The sequence below is a fragment of the Neoarius graeffei genome, chromosome 8, assembly GCF_027579695.1.
Source record: "Neoarius graeffei isolate fNeoGra1 chromosome 8, fNeoGra1.pri, whole genome shotgun sequence".
Lineage (NCBI taxonomy): Eukaryota > Metazoa > Chordata > Actinopteri > Siluriformes > Ariidae > Neoarius > Neoarius graeffei.
This window is the reverse complement of record NC_083576.1, coordinates 35392843-35407702: the sequence shown is the minus strand read 5'-3', so window position 1 is coordinate 35407702 and position 14860 is coordinate 35392843. Positions and strand designations below refer to the sequence as shown.

General features: G+C 41.1%; 1 protein-coding gene across 1 annotated transcript; it reads left to right on the top strand.

Annotated features, from left to right (window-relative positions):
• Window positions 1–2147: 2147 nt before the first annotated feature.
• LOC132889890 (uncharacterized) lies at window positions 2148–14269 on the top strand. Its single transcript, XM_060926710.1, has 4 exons — window positions 2148–2268; window positions 12275–12959; window positions 13191–13507; window positions 13720–14269. Exons 1-3 carry the CDS (start codon window positions 2148–2150, stop codon window positions 13468–13470), a joined length of 1086 nt encoding a protein of 361 aa, XP_060782693.1. The 3' UTR covers window positions 13471–13507; window positions 13720–14269.
• Window positions 14270–14860: the final 591 nt, after the last annotated feature.

The window sequence follows — 14860 nt, the reverse complement described above, 5'->3', positions numbered from 1 at the left end:
TTCTCCCCCCCCCAACCCCACTTCTCCCCCCCCCCACTTCTCCCCCCCCCCACTTCTCCCCCCCCCCACTTCTCCCCCCCCCCTTACTCTCTTCCCCATATCTTATTCTTTTATATTTGTATATCTCATTATCTCTAGCCGCTTTATCCTTCTACAGGGTCGCAGGCAAGCTGGAGCCTATCCCAGCTGACTACGGGCGAAAGGCGGGGTACACCCTGGACAAGTCGCCAGGTCATCACAGGGCTGACACATAGACACAGACAACCATTCACACTCACATTCACACCTATGGTCAATTTAGAGTCACCAGTTAACCTAACCTGTATGTCTTTGGACTGTGGGGGAAACCGGAGCACCCGGAGGAAACCCACGCAGACACGGGGAGAACATGCAAACTCCACACACAAAGGCCCTCGCCGGCCCCGGGGCTCGAACCCAGGACCTTCTTGCTGTGAGGCGACAGCGCTAACCACTACACCACCGTGCCGCCTATTTGTATATGTAAATACTTAATTTATTTTAATTTGTCTATAAGTTTTCTCTATTTCTTTTCTCTGTTTATCTGTAATGATGCTGCTGGAATCTTAATTTCCCTGAGACCACCCTCCCAAAGGGATCAATAAAGTTTTATCTAATCTAATCTAATCTGCACGTCACACCCACTTGCACAAACTGACAAAATGGGCATGATTTGTCCATTTTAATGACATGATTTTAGTTTAAATTGAGTACAAGTATATTGATAAGTACTCTAAAATCAGGGTTGGTCATATTTCCCGGTCATTGGCTTATTTCCCGAATGGTGTCCGATATATGATTTTCTGTACAAAGAAAAACTGAAATAATCTCCGTAAAAATAATTATAGTAGTAAAAGAGACATTCAAAAAAAAAATGATCAGAGACTGAACCAAGGGCGCAGATACGTTTTTTTGAATTGGGTGGGACAAAGCTGCCAGCAAACCAACCCCACCATGTGTTGTGCGAGGAATATACTCTGATGCCCTCAGGGCGGTGACATTACTCAGCTAAGACAAAAAAACCATCACTCCTTCATTCCTGCAACCGTTAGCTTAGGCCTACTAATAAATTATGAAATTATGGTAGGGAACGCCAGATTAAACATTAAAACTGCCTTCTGAGCACTGTATCTACAGGCTACCACCGAAAGAAGGAGGCTACCAGAAAGGCATCTCTACTCCGTATGATTTTACTTTCACTATGACATTACTTTGAACAGACTATCAAAAAATTGCAAGGTGATATGATAAAGTAAGGCACAGTTTACTTACAGTCATTGTTTTTTCAAAAAACGATGCAATCGTTTTCTGCCTTTTCGGTTTGGCACCCTTCATCATGCCGTGTTGGGGTCCTGAACTAGGAGCTGTCCCCGATATGCCTGTCAAACTTGTTGTGGGTAACCATAGCAACCAAGCTCGAGCTCGCAACCTGTGCAGTCTGCGCAGCTCAATCAACCGAATATCAGTCTTTGTTTTGTTTTATGTGAGTTGTTGCAACTATGTATGTACTGCTGTGCACCTCAATAAACTGAATGGTAATTAGTCTTTTGATTTTTCCGTGAGGTTTGCCTTATGCAAAGAAAGACAGCATAGACGTTTTTTCCTCCCTATAAGTGGGGGGGACCGAACGAGGTGAATTTAAATCTGGGTGGGACGAATCCCACCTGTCCCCCCCTCTATCTGCGCCCATGGACTGAACTGAAAAAGGAATAAAAACAACAACGAAGGGGAGCGCTATAAATATATGTAAAGTTGAGAAAATAAGAGGAAGTAATGAAAGAAAAAAGTCAGGAGATACTTTCCTTGGGGAAAATTTGATCGGATATGACAGTTTAACATAAGCCAAATACACGCAATGTGAGTGGTAAGATGGCGGTCAGATGGCTTCACTCGTCTTTACAGTGGGGAATAGGCTATGAGCTCTCCAGATTTTTACAGCGAGCTCAGTGAGTGTGCCCTGGACACGCCTTCTTTCATTAGCAGCCAATTGGAATGCCATCTGTAACAGGGAGTGATGTTGCATCGCATTAATACATGTTACAATAGGTTATTAGAGTCTAATAGAATAGATGAGCCAAAATAATTGGGGAACTAAGAGGACCTGCTTAGAAGAAGCCAATGTTAACACCATGTCTGGTCTCAAGGAGTTTGGCGTCACATGGTCTGGGAACTTGAGCTGCCTGCCAAGATCAACTCGCAGCTCCCAGTGTGATGCTGATGAGAGCAGGCTGGCTGATGATGTAGGCTGTGGTCATAGCGTCTCTCCAGCTCTCACAAAGGAGCTTTTCCTCTGACTGTGGGTGTGCTTGTTGTTGCTTACTGCTCTGGATATGGTCTCAGCCACTGAATTCAGCACCTGGTCATGTCGCCAGCTGTAGTGGCCCTCTCCAAGGGCTGTTGGGCAGCTGCTTAGGATGTGCTCCAGTGTACCCTTTCCAGGGTAAAGAGGACATGTTGGTAATCAGGGTTCCCCCTGGGCTCTGAAAAAATATTTTCCACTTTTTTCCTTGAAAAATGAAGTCCAATAAGTATTCTTCATTTTTTCTTAGTCTGTATCTTTTCTTAGTTACTGACTTATCAAAGTGGACTTAATGCAGGTTTATACTAACCGAACTGGCACAATTCAAATATTTGTACAGATACAGGCCTTTCCATTACATATACAATTTGGGCTCCACTCCAGCCTCGAATAAGAAAGACTTGATTTTGGGCACCCTGTGCACCATCAAGCTAAAATAAACCTCTTTAGTTTGAGCTTACTTAAGGTTATTTTAGCATGGAATTATTCAAAAGAGGTATTAAGATTCCCTTTAGCCTTTACTTCTTTTCTGTCTGAATGATGCTGTGATTCAGCTGCTGGAGCACAGAGAGGAATTCATCCATAGAATAGAATGCTTTTATTGTCACTGCACAAATGTACAACGAAATTTAGTTTATCATAAACCAGTTTGGCATCATGCAATATTTTGCAGAATTGTGAGTTTAACCTGAACAATCAGACCATGTGACATCAACAGCTGCATCTCTGCACAGATTTACAACCTCTCTGGACATTTACTATTACCTGTGCACTTGTGTGTATGTGAGAGAGAGAGAGAGAGATGGTCTTGGGTACATGCAACGATGTCTTCAATTATTAAATTAAATGTTTCTACAATAAAAAAAACACTATAAAGAGCAGTAAACACTAAAAGAAAGGAACAAAGACAATATTTGATGTAATGACACTTTGCTTTACTAGTAGTCTCAGGGGCAGTTAGTGCAGTTTTATGAGGAAATGAGCTGCAAGTTTTACTGAGCATCTTCCAAAACCAGCCACAGTTATTCTGGATACTTTGACTGTCTCACCTGCTCCTTAGTTTTGCCTTCATTATGTTTTTGGATGAAAAACAATATCCTGTTTTCTTTACTGATATACACACATTTTTTCTGTCGCATTTAATTCTGTCCTGGAAAACTAAAGTTTGGAAATATACAATGCTTTGTTTTGACCTGACTCAAAAATGTAGAGGTCATCAAATAAAACTATAACAATGTATGTGCTAAAAAAAAAAAAGGGTGCCTCAGACTTTTGCACAGGACTGTGTAGTGGAAACAACAACAATAAATAGATAAATTAATAAATGCGGTTGCTTCATTACAGTATCTATCATTTATTTAAAAAAAAAAGAAATCCATAAATGATCAATGAATTGATGAATACACAACTGTCTAAAAATAATTGAGCAAATATACATTTGCTTTATAGTACCTATTTTGTCATTTAATATATCTTTTATTTTAAAAAGAAGTCCATAAGTAAATAAATCATTAAATATACGGTCTCTTACAAATGAAAATGTACCAGAAAATAGTGTCTGTTATGTCATATAACATAATTTATCAAAAACTAAATTAATTTATAAATTATTGCATAATTGTTGTATTATAATATCTATTGTCTCATTTATAAAAAATAACAAAAAAACAACAAATAATTATTTACATTTGCTTTATGATTAATGCTATATTATAATATCAATTGTCATTGTTAAGAGAACATTTATTAAAACAAAAAAAAGAAGAAATTGTATCAATAAATAAATGAATTAATTGCTTGGAAACGATGTACCAGAGGTCCCACTTCCTGTCTGATTGTTCAACTTTGATACTGAACAGAAAATATAACTTTTTTCAATTGATTATAATTGTTGCAGTAGTAATAATAATAATAATGCCCTCCGTGGACTACCACCTTGTTGTGGTGGAGGACCTTGTGTGTCGTGATGATCCTGAGAGCTGTGCTGGTGTTCCATGGACCTGCAGCGTGGACCCAACCGTCATCAAAAGACTGTGAGGAAAAAATCGGATAAAAGAGTGAATGAGGTTGTCATGGAGTGCTATTATCGAAGCAATCCTGTCACTGAAGATGGGGTTTCTGTGTGAGGAAACAGACAGAGGTTGCATAGAGAATGGATGCAAATAGGTCTCTTTGAAACAACAGAACAAAAAATCTGTGATGAGGTCAGGCAATGCATGAAAATGGGTAGTTAACAGAACTGGAACTTGAGGCAAGAAAACACAGGGTAGTGAATGCTTTGCAGGCTAAAGAAAATGGGAGTTCAATAAGATTGACAATGGTAGACTAAAGGATGTCACAAACAAAATAAATGGGTTGCATCCATATATGAATGTAAAGGATATAATGGAGATTAATAGTTGATCGGGGCTGCTCCTTCATTTGCACTGAAGATGCTAGGATTAAAAAGTGCAAGAAGGGAGGCCAAGAATTTTGAGCCATGGTGGAAAAGAAGGATTCAAGGTGATCTAAAGGTGCTGAGAAGAGACATTAACATCTTAAATCGGAAGAAAATGGATGAGTTTCCCGAAAGCCTCTTAAGGCCAAGAGAGTCTTGAGTTACCTCTTAAAGCCTAGGTCACAACCGGACATACGATTTTTTGGCCGTGTGATTTTTGGCGTTTCCCAAATCGCTGCTTTTTTTTTTTGTTCATGAAGAAAGACGCACGTTGGCCGTAAGTTTGTCTTGCAACCTGAAAAAAACGTAAGCGCCCGTAGAGTTTGTTTGACATGACAAAGAACCTCTGTGGCCAGTCTACGGCTCGAAAATCAGCACGTTTTTTGCACGTAGACCGGCCGTAGGAGCATGTACGGCTGGTTGTGACCTAGGCTTTAGATCCATCGTCAAGCTAAGGTGGTTTTGCCAAACAACATCGTAGGCCAAGTAGTCCTTCAGTTTGCTCGGAATTTATGAGAGACCTGGACCACTCGTTCAAAATAAAGAGCGACTTGCACACAGCCGAATACACGGAATGCACAGTCGAGGGACTCTCACAGTCAGTGGGGGAAACTGGTGTTGAATCTGCTGCCAGTGTTCACTTATTTTTCTTGTTCATCGTAGTCATTGTACTTCATTGAGCTAATTATTAAATAAATATATGCAAAATATGATGAATATATTTCAATACGTTATGGAATCACATATGGATATCGGAATGTCACATTGATCTCGCCACATTTTCATCAAATTTAACACCATTAGGCGAGCGATTAACTAATTTAGTGTCAGAAATGAGACACATTTTTGCATCTGTGACAGTGTGTGTGTGTCTGCAAGCGAGAGAGAGGGAGAGAGGTTTTGATCTGTCTCTATCAAAGGAGATTAAATTGACCTCGTACCGTGGTGCTTGAAAGTTTGTGAACCCTTTAGAATTTTCTATATTTCTGCATAAATATGACCTAAAACATCATCAGATTTTCACACAAGTCCTAAAAGTAGATAAAGAGAACCCAATTAAACAAATGTGACAAAAATATTATACTTGGTCATTTATTTATTGAGGGGGCAGCACGGTGGTGTAGTGGTTAGCACGGTTGCCTCACAGCAAGAAGGTTCCATGTTCGAACCCAGCGGCCGGCAAGGGCCTTTCTGTGTGGAGTTTGCATGTTCTCCCCGTGTCTGTGTGGGTTTCCTCCGGGTGCTCCGGTTTCTCCCACAGTCCAAAGACATGCAGTTAGGCTGACGTGGGGCAGCCTTGGGCTGAGGTGCCCTTGAGCAAGGTACCTGACCCCTGACTGCTCCCCGGGCGCTTTGGTGTGGCTGCCCCACTGCTCTGGGTGTGTGCGTGTGTTCACTGCTTCAGATGGGTTAAATGCAGAGGATGAATTTCACTGTGCTTGAAGTGTGCATGTGATGAATAAAGGTTTCTTCTTTCTTAAAATGATCCAATATTACATATCTGTGAGTGGCAAAAGTATGCGAACCTCTAGGATTAGCAGTGAATTTGAAGGTGAAATTAGAGTCAGGTGTTTTCAGTCAATGGGATGACAATCAGATGTGAGTGAGCACCCTGTTTTATTTAAAGAAGATGGATAGATCAAAGTCTGATCTTCACAACACATGTTTGTGGAAGTGTATCATGGCACGAACAAAGGAGATTTCTGAGGATCTCAGAAAAAAAACATTGTTGATGCTCATTAGGATTGAAAAGATTACAAAACCATCTTTAAAGAGTTTGGACTCCACCAATCCTCAGTCAGACAGATTGTGTACAAATGAAGGAAATTCAAGACCATTGTTACCCTCCCCAGGAGTGGTCAACCAACAAAGATCACTCCAAGAGCAAGGCAGAGATCATTTGGACAAGCCAGAAGGCTATTAAAAAATGTTTTGTGGATGGATGAGAACAAAATAGAACTTTTGGTTTAAATAAGAAGCATTATGTTTGGAGAAAGGAAAACATTGCATTCCAACATAAGAACCTTATCCCATCTGTGAAACATGGTGGTGGTAGTATCAAGGTTTGGGCCTATTTTGCTGCATCTGGGCCAAGATGGCCTGCCATCATTGATGGCACAATGAATTCTGAATTATACCAGTGAATTCTAAAGGAAAACGTCAGGACATCTGTCCATGAACTGAATCTCAAGAGAAGGGGGTCATGTAGCAAGACAATGACCCTAAGCACACAAGTCATTCTACCAAAGAATGGTTAAAGAAGAATAAAGTTAATGTTTTGGAATGACCAAGTCAAAGTCCTGACCTTAATCCAATCAAAATGTTGTGGAAGGACCTGAAGCGAGCAGTTCATGTGAGGAAATCCACCAACATCCCAGAGTTGAAGCTGTTCTGTACAGAGGAATGGGCTAAAATTCCTCCAAGCCAGTGTGCAGGACTAATCAACAGTTACTGGAAACGTTTAGTTGCAGTTATTGCTGCACAAGGGGGTCACACCAGATACTGAAAGCAAAGGTTCACATACTTTTGGCACTCACAGATATGTAATATTGGATCATTTTCCTCAATAAATAAATGACCAAGTATAATATTTTTGTCTCCTTTGTTTAACTGGGTTCTCTTTATCTACTTTTAGGACTTGTGTAAAAATCTGATGATGTTTTTGGTCATATTTATGCAGAAATATAGAAAATTCTAAAGGGTTCACAAACTTTTAAGCACCACTGTATGCATGTGTGTACATATATTATACACACACACACCTCCTTAGGTACAGACAGATCAAAACACCTCTCTCTCTCTCTCTCTCTCTCTCTCTCTCTCTCTGTGTGTGCGCACTTATAAGGGAGAACATTGCCCACTTGACATTGTGGATAACTCTTGAAATAATCCTTACTGCATGATTGGGGGGGCAACAGTGAAATGAATGAGCACAGGGAACATATTTACTGAATTATTTAGCTTATTATTTGCTCATTCTTCCATGTGAACGTTTGTTCATTTAATTAAAAACACACTTGGAATAAAAAAATTGCCAAAAAATGTAAAATAGTTTCATTAATTAATTGCCACGTTATATATGCCATGCTTCCAGATGATACTATATATTATCTTATTTTAAACATTTTATATTTCATTAGATTTTGGTTAAAAATGAACACCATGCGACCTTATCAACTGGATTTAGCAACTACTAATGCCTTCAGCAACGACAGTACGATTGCCTTTAGAACTACTAATGCTGATATCGGGGACGCGCATTGCAAAGATGCTCTTCGTCCTGTTTCTCTTTAGGCTCCTTCTTACGTGTGAATTTGGGAAAACCACATACAGAGACAACGTTTGTTGCTTAAGAGAGTCTCTCAACTCGCTCTTTAGCTCTAAAGGGCAGCGTCCGTTAGACACCAGCGCGCGAACGCACTTAGTAGGCTCACACTAAGCCCACGGCTGCGAACAGCGGTATGGACCCTTTTCAGTCACGTGACCTTCGTAAACGCGACCGCCATTTTGGACATGTAGTGGACTTCGGCTCGAATCAGTTTGAATGCGAGGAAGGCGACAAACGAAAAACATAAAAGAAAAAGGAGCGAGATGCAGAAAACACCTTCACTATCCAGCGACGTAGGGCATTTACAGGGCGAGCAGAGGGAGAGGTATTTGCAAAAATTGAGGTTAGCAGGCTTAGAGAACGACGTTTACCTGCTTCCACCAGGATTGCTCACTGACGTACGGAAGTACACGAAGCCCTCGTCTTTACCTGACTTCGGCCCACATGATCTGTATACCCATGTCGTTAAAAACCCATCGCCATACACATACACGCCAATGTCCGAGGTTCCGGAGCGCGCTCCGGCTTGCTCCCGGAGTGCTCCGGCCGAGGTTCCGGAGGGCACTCCGGCTTGCTCCCGGAGTGCTCCGGCCGAGGTTCCGGAGGGCACTCCGGCTTGCTCCAGGAGTGCTCCGGCCGAGGTTACGGAGCGCGCTCCGGCTTGCTCCGGAGCAAGCCGGCGCGCGCTGCTTAATTTGAGGGGAACCTCGGCCGGAGCACTCCGGGAGCAAGCCGGCGCGCGCTGCTTAATTTGAGGGAGAGCAAGCCGGCGCGCGCTCCGGAACCTCGGACGTTGGCTCCGGCAGCTATTTACACTGGATCCGGTGTAAATAGCTGCCGGATCATAATTACAGTAAACTAGTAAATACAGTAAAGGAAAAACTTGAGACTGTAAGGTTTTAACAGTCATCCAAATGACTGAACGTAAACATTGCTACAGTAACACACCAGCTACTTGTTGACATTAGCTGGTCAACAATAGCTACTACAGAAGAACAAAGAGGTTACAATGGGTTATTTTAGCCTATTTGGTTACACACTCGCCGCCACAGAATGTTAACAGCAATGTAATGCCTTTTCTGGCTAATTTTATTCGTCTTACCTCCAACAAAGTGGTCACTACACAAGCGTTGGTATGCTGAGGGTTGCCAATCTGCTAATGGCCGCTATCCATCTTCTCCATCGGGATCCGATAAAATGATAAACCTTGCCTTGTTTGTTGATGGTTACTACATCCAGGTGCACAACAATATAGTGGCATGATGGAAGTCTTGCTGAAAGTAAAAACTTTCTTTGCTGCCGTTCCTCAATGTTGGCTGTGGTAAACTACTGGTAGTACACGTCCAAAATGGCGGCCGCGTTTGTCGTGACGTCACGTGAAAAGGGTCCATAGGCACACAGTGGTAATAAACTCAGATTACCCGGAAATCTAGCACATATAACATCAAACAAAAAGGATACCTGAAAAAACAAGCTTACAGCCTACCGCCAAATTAAGCTAAGCACGTAGCTCAGAAATACACAAACCACAACAATCCTTGGGGACACAAGGCACCCGTACCACGCAGGTAACGAATTAGTGGAATGTGAAGCAAAGAAATCAGGATTTCTTACTTTACGTGTCTCTTACTTACGGTCTTGTACGAGGCGATCAAGGTGAGAGACTGAACCGGGAGCAATCTCTGCTATTTATAATGCGAGTTGTTCTGCTTCCAGAGGTCATGGACATGACTTTGTTCACATATGGTCTCGGTGATAGGCAGAACGAAGGTGATCATTCCTTTTTTAGACCATAGTGACGGTCAGAGTGAGGTCGAAACAGATCCGAGTTAACCTCTTTTGGCTAAATGTTGGGAGAAGGACATATCAGAAGAGGAATATTTCAGGGGGACAGTCTGTCACCACTTCTTTTTGTTCTTTGCATGATACCCTTGACACTGCTGATGTGGAAAAATAAAATGGGCTATGAGTGGAGTAAAAAGAAATTGAGGATCAACCATCTATTATTCATGGACGATCCGAAACTTTTTGGGAAGACCAAAACGCAAATTGACTCACTGATACAGTACATGTGTACGGTCGTGATATTGGGATGGAATTTGGTAGAAACAAATGTGGGGTACTAATCATTCAAAGAGGAAAGGTAACTACAACTGAAGGAATAACCCTTCTGGATGGAAAGGGACTGCAGGATGTTGAGGATTCAGGATATAAATATCTAAGAATATTGGAGTTTTCCAAAGTGAAGGAAGAAGAAATGAAGGAATTGGTTGAAAAGGAATATTTCAGGAGGTTAAAGTTGGTACTAGGTTCGAGATTGAATAGAAGGAATATGATTTTGGCAATCAGTGCATGGGCTGTATCGGTGTTAAGGTATGGAGCGGGGATACTGAAATGGAGTCAGGAAGAAATGCGCAGCATGGACAGGAAAATGAGGAAGGTGATGAAAATGTTTGGGGCTCTACATACAAAAAGTGATGTTCAAAGAATTTATGTACCAACTGTACTTAAGTACATTTTGGGAGATTTTGTACTTTACTTGAGTTTTCAAATTTTTGAGAACTTTCACTTTTACTTCACTATATTTTTTAACTTAATTGCATACTTTTACTCCAATACATTTTCAAAGAGCCGTTTAGTTACTCGTTACAAAAAAAGAAAGGAAAAAAAAAGTGTTTTAACCCCACTGACTGCAACGAAGTCAGGACGTGCCTGGGCTTGTTCACCACTTGCGCATGACAACCAATAGGCTACACCTGTTGGCTTCACGCAGTAAGCAGAAAGCTAGCTTCGCAATCAACAGCCCTGATGGAAGAGGAGACAGCAGCTACTTCGGCTACAAATGAAGAGGAACCTGATGATGAGCACCCCTGGCCGTATTTGAACACAATGTTCTCTTACGTTGATGTGAAGGATTCGTCCTATCGAATGAAGTGCCTCTTATGCCTTCCAAAAAACGTGGAAATTCTATCTTATAGAAACTCCCTGTCCAATCTAAAGAAACACATCGTGGTAAGTTCTAGGTTTATGAAATTGTTACAGTATATTCCCATTTCAGCAACCATAGTATGAATATTCTAGACACAATTGTGAAACCTTGAGCATTCCTGTACAAACGAACTTTGTTCTTCGGTTCCACGCGGTTTTGGCATTTGTTGGCTGTAGCAGGCTACCTAGCTGCGAGCCTTTTCGGCTCAAGGAAAGGCATAGCTGTAAGTGTAAGGAGGACGAATAGGGAAAACTGGCATACAAGTTCAAAATGAAAAAAAAAACCATTAACACAATTGAAACGAGCTGTGTGTGTGCTTCTGCTATCTAAGTAACAAAGCAAGGGTTAGCAAAGCTTGCAATTCTGTCTTGGTGAACTGCTACACTGTCGAATTTCAGTGCTAGCTGCTGCGATGCCCATGGCGACATAACCTACAGTTTGATTTTGAATATTTGACATTCAAATACATTTAAGCTGTGATGTAACTCACAGATTCTTCAAACAATTTTTACTATCTTCATGATAATCCAGACTATACTGCAAGACAGTAAATTAAACAAAATCATACTATGATTTTCTACTATCCTAAATATTACTATATCACAAGTTAAATGCTCTTTTTAAATAAGTCCAATTTTAAATATTCAATTCCAACCAATTCATCATTGGCACTAAATGTAAGCCTATGTTTTATGTGTACAGCATGTTTTATTTAGCAACTTAAGCAAATTGGTAAATGTGATGCACTGTTTGTAAGTAATGTGTGGGTGAGTTAATTTGTGTTCAGTTTGACTAAATACAGTGTGTGTCCTTTTTTTTGTCTGTTTCAGAGAAAGCATCCGCACCATGTTCAAAAATACATCGAGCTGACCACAGCAAAGCGGAAAAGGGTCAGTGGAGCATCCACCACCAGCAAGCAGGCCACGTTAACACAGTCCTTGACCATGACACCTCAGAAGAGAATTGACAAGGCCGTCGTTAAATATGTTGTACATGGGCTTCGGCCATTTTCTGTAGTTGAGCAGGAACCTTTCAGAGAATTAGTTAAGGACCTTGTCCCTAATGCCAAAATGATGTCCCGAGTGACTCTCACCTCCATGATTGATGATGGCTTCAAACAAATGAAAACAGCTCTGACTGAGGCAATGAAGGGGGTCGACCACATTGCCACTACTACCAACTGTTAGTCTGTCAGAAGGTGAGGCTTCATCCGTGTTACTGCACACTGGATTGACCCTGAGACTCTTCAAAGATGTTCAGCAGCCTTAGCTTGCAGACAGTTGAGGGGTTCACACACATTTGACCTGCTAGCCAATGCTCTGAATGACATACACGCGGAATTCGAGATTCGAGGCAAGATTGTGAGGACGACCACTGATAATGGTTCGAACTTTGTCAAGGCTTTCCGAGTGTTTGGGGAAGATGAGAACACCAATGTGGAGGGAGTTGAGGAAGCTGAAGAGTCTGCACAGTCTGAAGAGGAAGACGATGGTGGAGTGGATGAGGACGAAGATGTACAGTACGTTGATACGGCAGCTCTTCTAAATGAAGATGATGGCTTTGAATTTCAACTACCGAGACACCAACGCTGTGCTTGTCATATCTTAAATCTAATCGCTAGTGAAGATTCCAAAAATGCAATCTCCAATGATGCATACAAAAAGCTGCACCATGCAACGTTTGGCAAGTGTTACAGCCTATGGAACAAATGTGGAAGATCCACACTTGCAGCTGAGATGATTGAAGATGTTTGTTCCATTCAGCTTCTAAGACCAAATAAAACAAGGTGGAATTCCTTGTTCATGGCCGTGGAACGCCTACTCCGGATTAATAAAGAGAAGGGAGAGGGGGCCCTAAGAGCTATTGCTACCGACTTGAAGGTCCCAATGTAAGTAGACCTAAGAATTGTATGTTTTTTTTAATTAAAGTAAATATGGAATAACAGATACAGATAAACAAAACAGATTTCCAGTGTTTTTTGTTTTTCATCATAGGTGCTATTTTTTTCACATTGTATCAGAACTGTGAAATTTCTATTTTGTGTTCATGTATAATTCTTGGTTCCATCTAACAAATATCCAGGTGTCGTGTATGTTCTTTTTTTTTTTTGTCAACACAGGTTCAACCCAGCGGAACTTGCATTTCTCACTGAATATGCTGCTGTAATGAGCCCTGTCGCCCAAGCAACCAACATACTGCAAGCAGAGACCAACGCACAAATGGGGTGGCTACTTCCTACAATCCACCTGCTGACGGTCAAACTCGACAAGGTCAAGTTGCAGCTGAAGTACTGCAGGCCTCTTGTTGATGCTCTACAGTCTGGAATTCAGAACCGTTTTGGGCACATGTTCAGGGATGCTGAGCTGGTTGCAGCTGCAATTCTTCTTCCCAAATTCTGAACGACATGGACGAAAGACGACGCTACCATCAAAATGGGTAAGGCATGCATATAGTTAAGAGTGTTTGTGTCTCGACACTTTGTAATATTAACAGTTTTGCATGTTTGTTGTAGGTGCATGAAATTGGACAATGAGTGCAAAAAAATAAATTCAAATAGTACTTTAATGTTTCACTTCCTTAGGCTGATATCACAACATGGTAGAAGGTTGCATTGCATCATTTAAGTACTGTAACTTTCTATATTTCAGGAATCAATTACATCAAGCAGCATATAGAGGATCCCTCCCTCCAGCCGGGTGCGACCAGGTCGAGTTCATCAGATGAGGATGACTTCTTCTCGTCCCTGCAGGTGTCGAAGACCCAAGATGGTGCCAAACAGTTGGATGCCTACCTGTCCTGCTCAGCTGACCACATGGACTTACTGAAGTCCTTCCCTTCTGTTTGCAAGCTGTCTGTCAAGCTCAACACACCACTGCCAGCATCAGCAGCATGCAAAAGGCTGTTCAGCATAGCAGGGCTTGTTTTCAGCCCACGAAGAGTACGGCTAAATTCTAGGCATTTTGAAAGCCAGCTGCTTTTGAAGATGAACAGAAAGTTTTACAGTTTCAAGTGATGGTGGGGGTTATGTGCAAGGATGACCTCAAAGGAGGTTCAAGTTAGAGGGGAAGAATAAAAAGGTCAAGGGCAAAAGTGTGTATTGGGGATGGGGAAGTGGGGCTTGAATGTGCAAAAAGAAAATCTGTTGGTGCTATGTTAAATGTTAAGATTTAGTTTATAAAGTGCAATAACGGTAGCAGCTCTTTTTTTGTTTTATATTTTGTCTTGGTGTGATGTACGCCTCATTTTCAGTACTATTTTATTTTTCAAAAAAAGGTTTCAAACTGTGGTCACCCTCTTCAGATGCCAGATAAGCTTCAGTTTTCTCCAAATTACTTTTTTCTTTTGATTATTATGACAGCAATTGGTCGTGTATGCACCTCCATAGTTTATAAAGTGCAAGAACAGTAGCAGCTTTTTTTTTCTTAATGGTGTGATGTATGCCTAATTTTCAGTACTTTCTCTTAGTTTAAAAAACAAAGGGAAAAAAATGAGAAGTGTCAAAACTGTGGTCTCCATCTTCAGATGTCAGATAGGCAGCTTCATTTTTCTCCCAATTTATTTTTTTCTTGTTTATAATGGTTGTGTGCACCTCTATTTTCAGCAGTGTAAATGCTTGTCATGAACCATTGGTGACAAATTACCTTCAGCTTACCAAAATATTACAAATTCAGATTGCCTTTGCTTGTTTACTTTTACCGTGTACTTTTAATTACATTACTTGTCATACTTAAGTGCAAGAAATGTCAGATACTTTAAGATTTTAACTCAAGTAACATTTCAGTCAGTGAC

Excerpts from the sequence above, each read along its gene's own strand:
- LOC132889890 (XM_060926710.1), top strand. The coding sequence starts at position 2,148 with ATGTCTGGTCTCAAGGAGTTTGGCGTCACATGGTCTGGGAACTTGAGC. Across the intron at positions 2,269-12,274 it reads GGCTGATGATGTAGGCTGTG|GCTTCATCCGTGTTACTGCA; the intron begins GTCATAGCGTCT and ends TCAGAAGGTGAG. Across the intron at positions 12,960-13,190 it reads ACCGACTTGAAGGTCCCAAT|GTTCAACCCAGCGGAACTTG; the intron begins GTAAGTAGACCT and ends TTGTCAACACAG.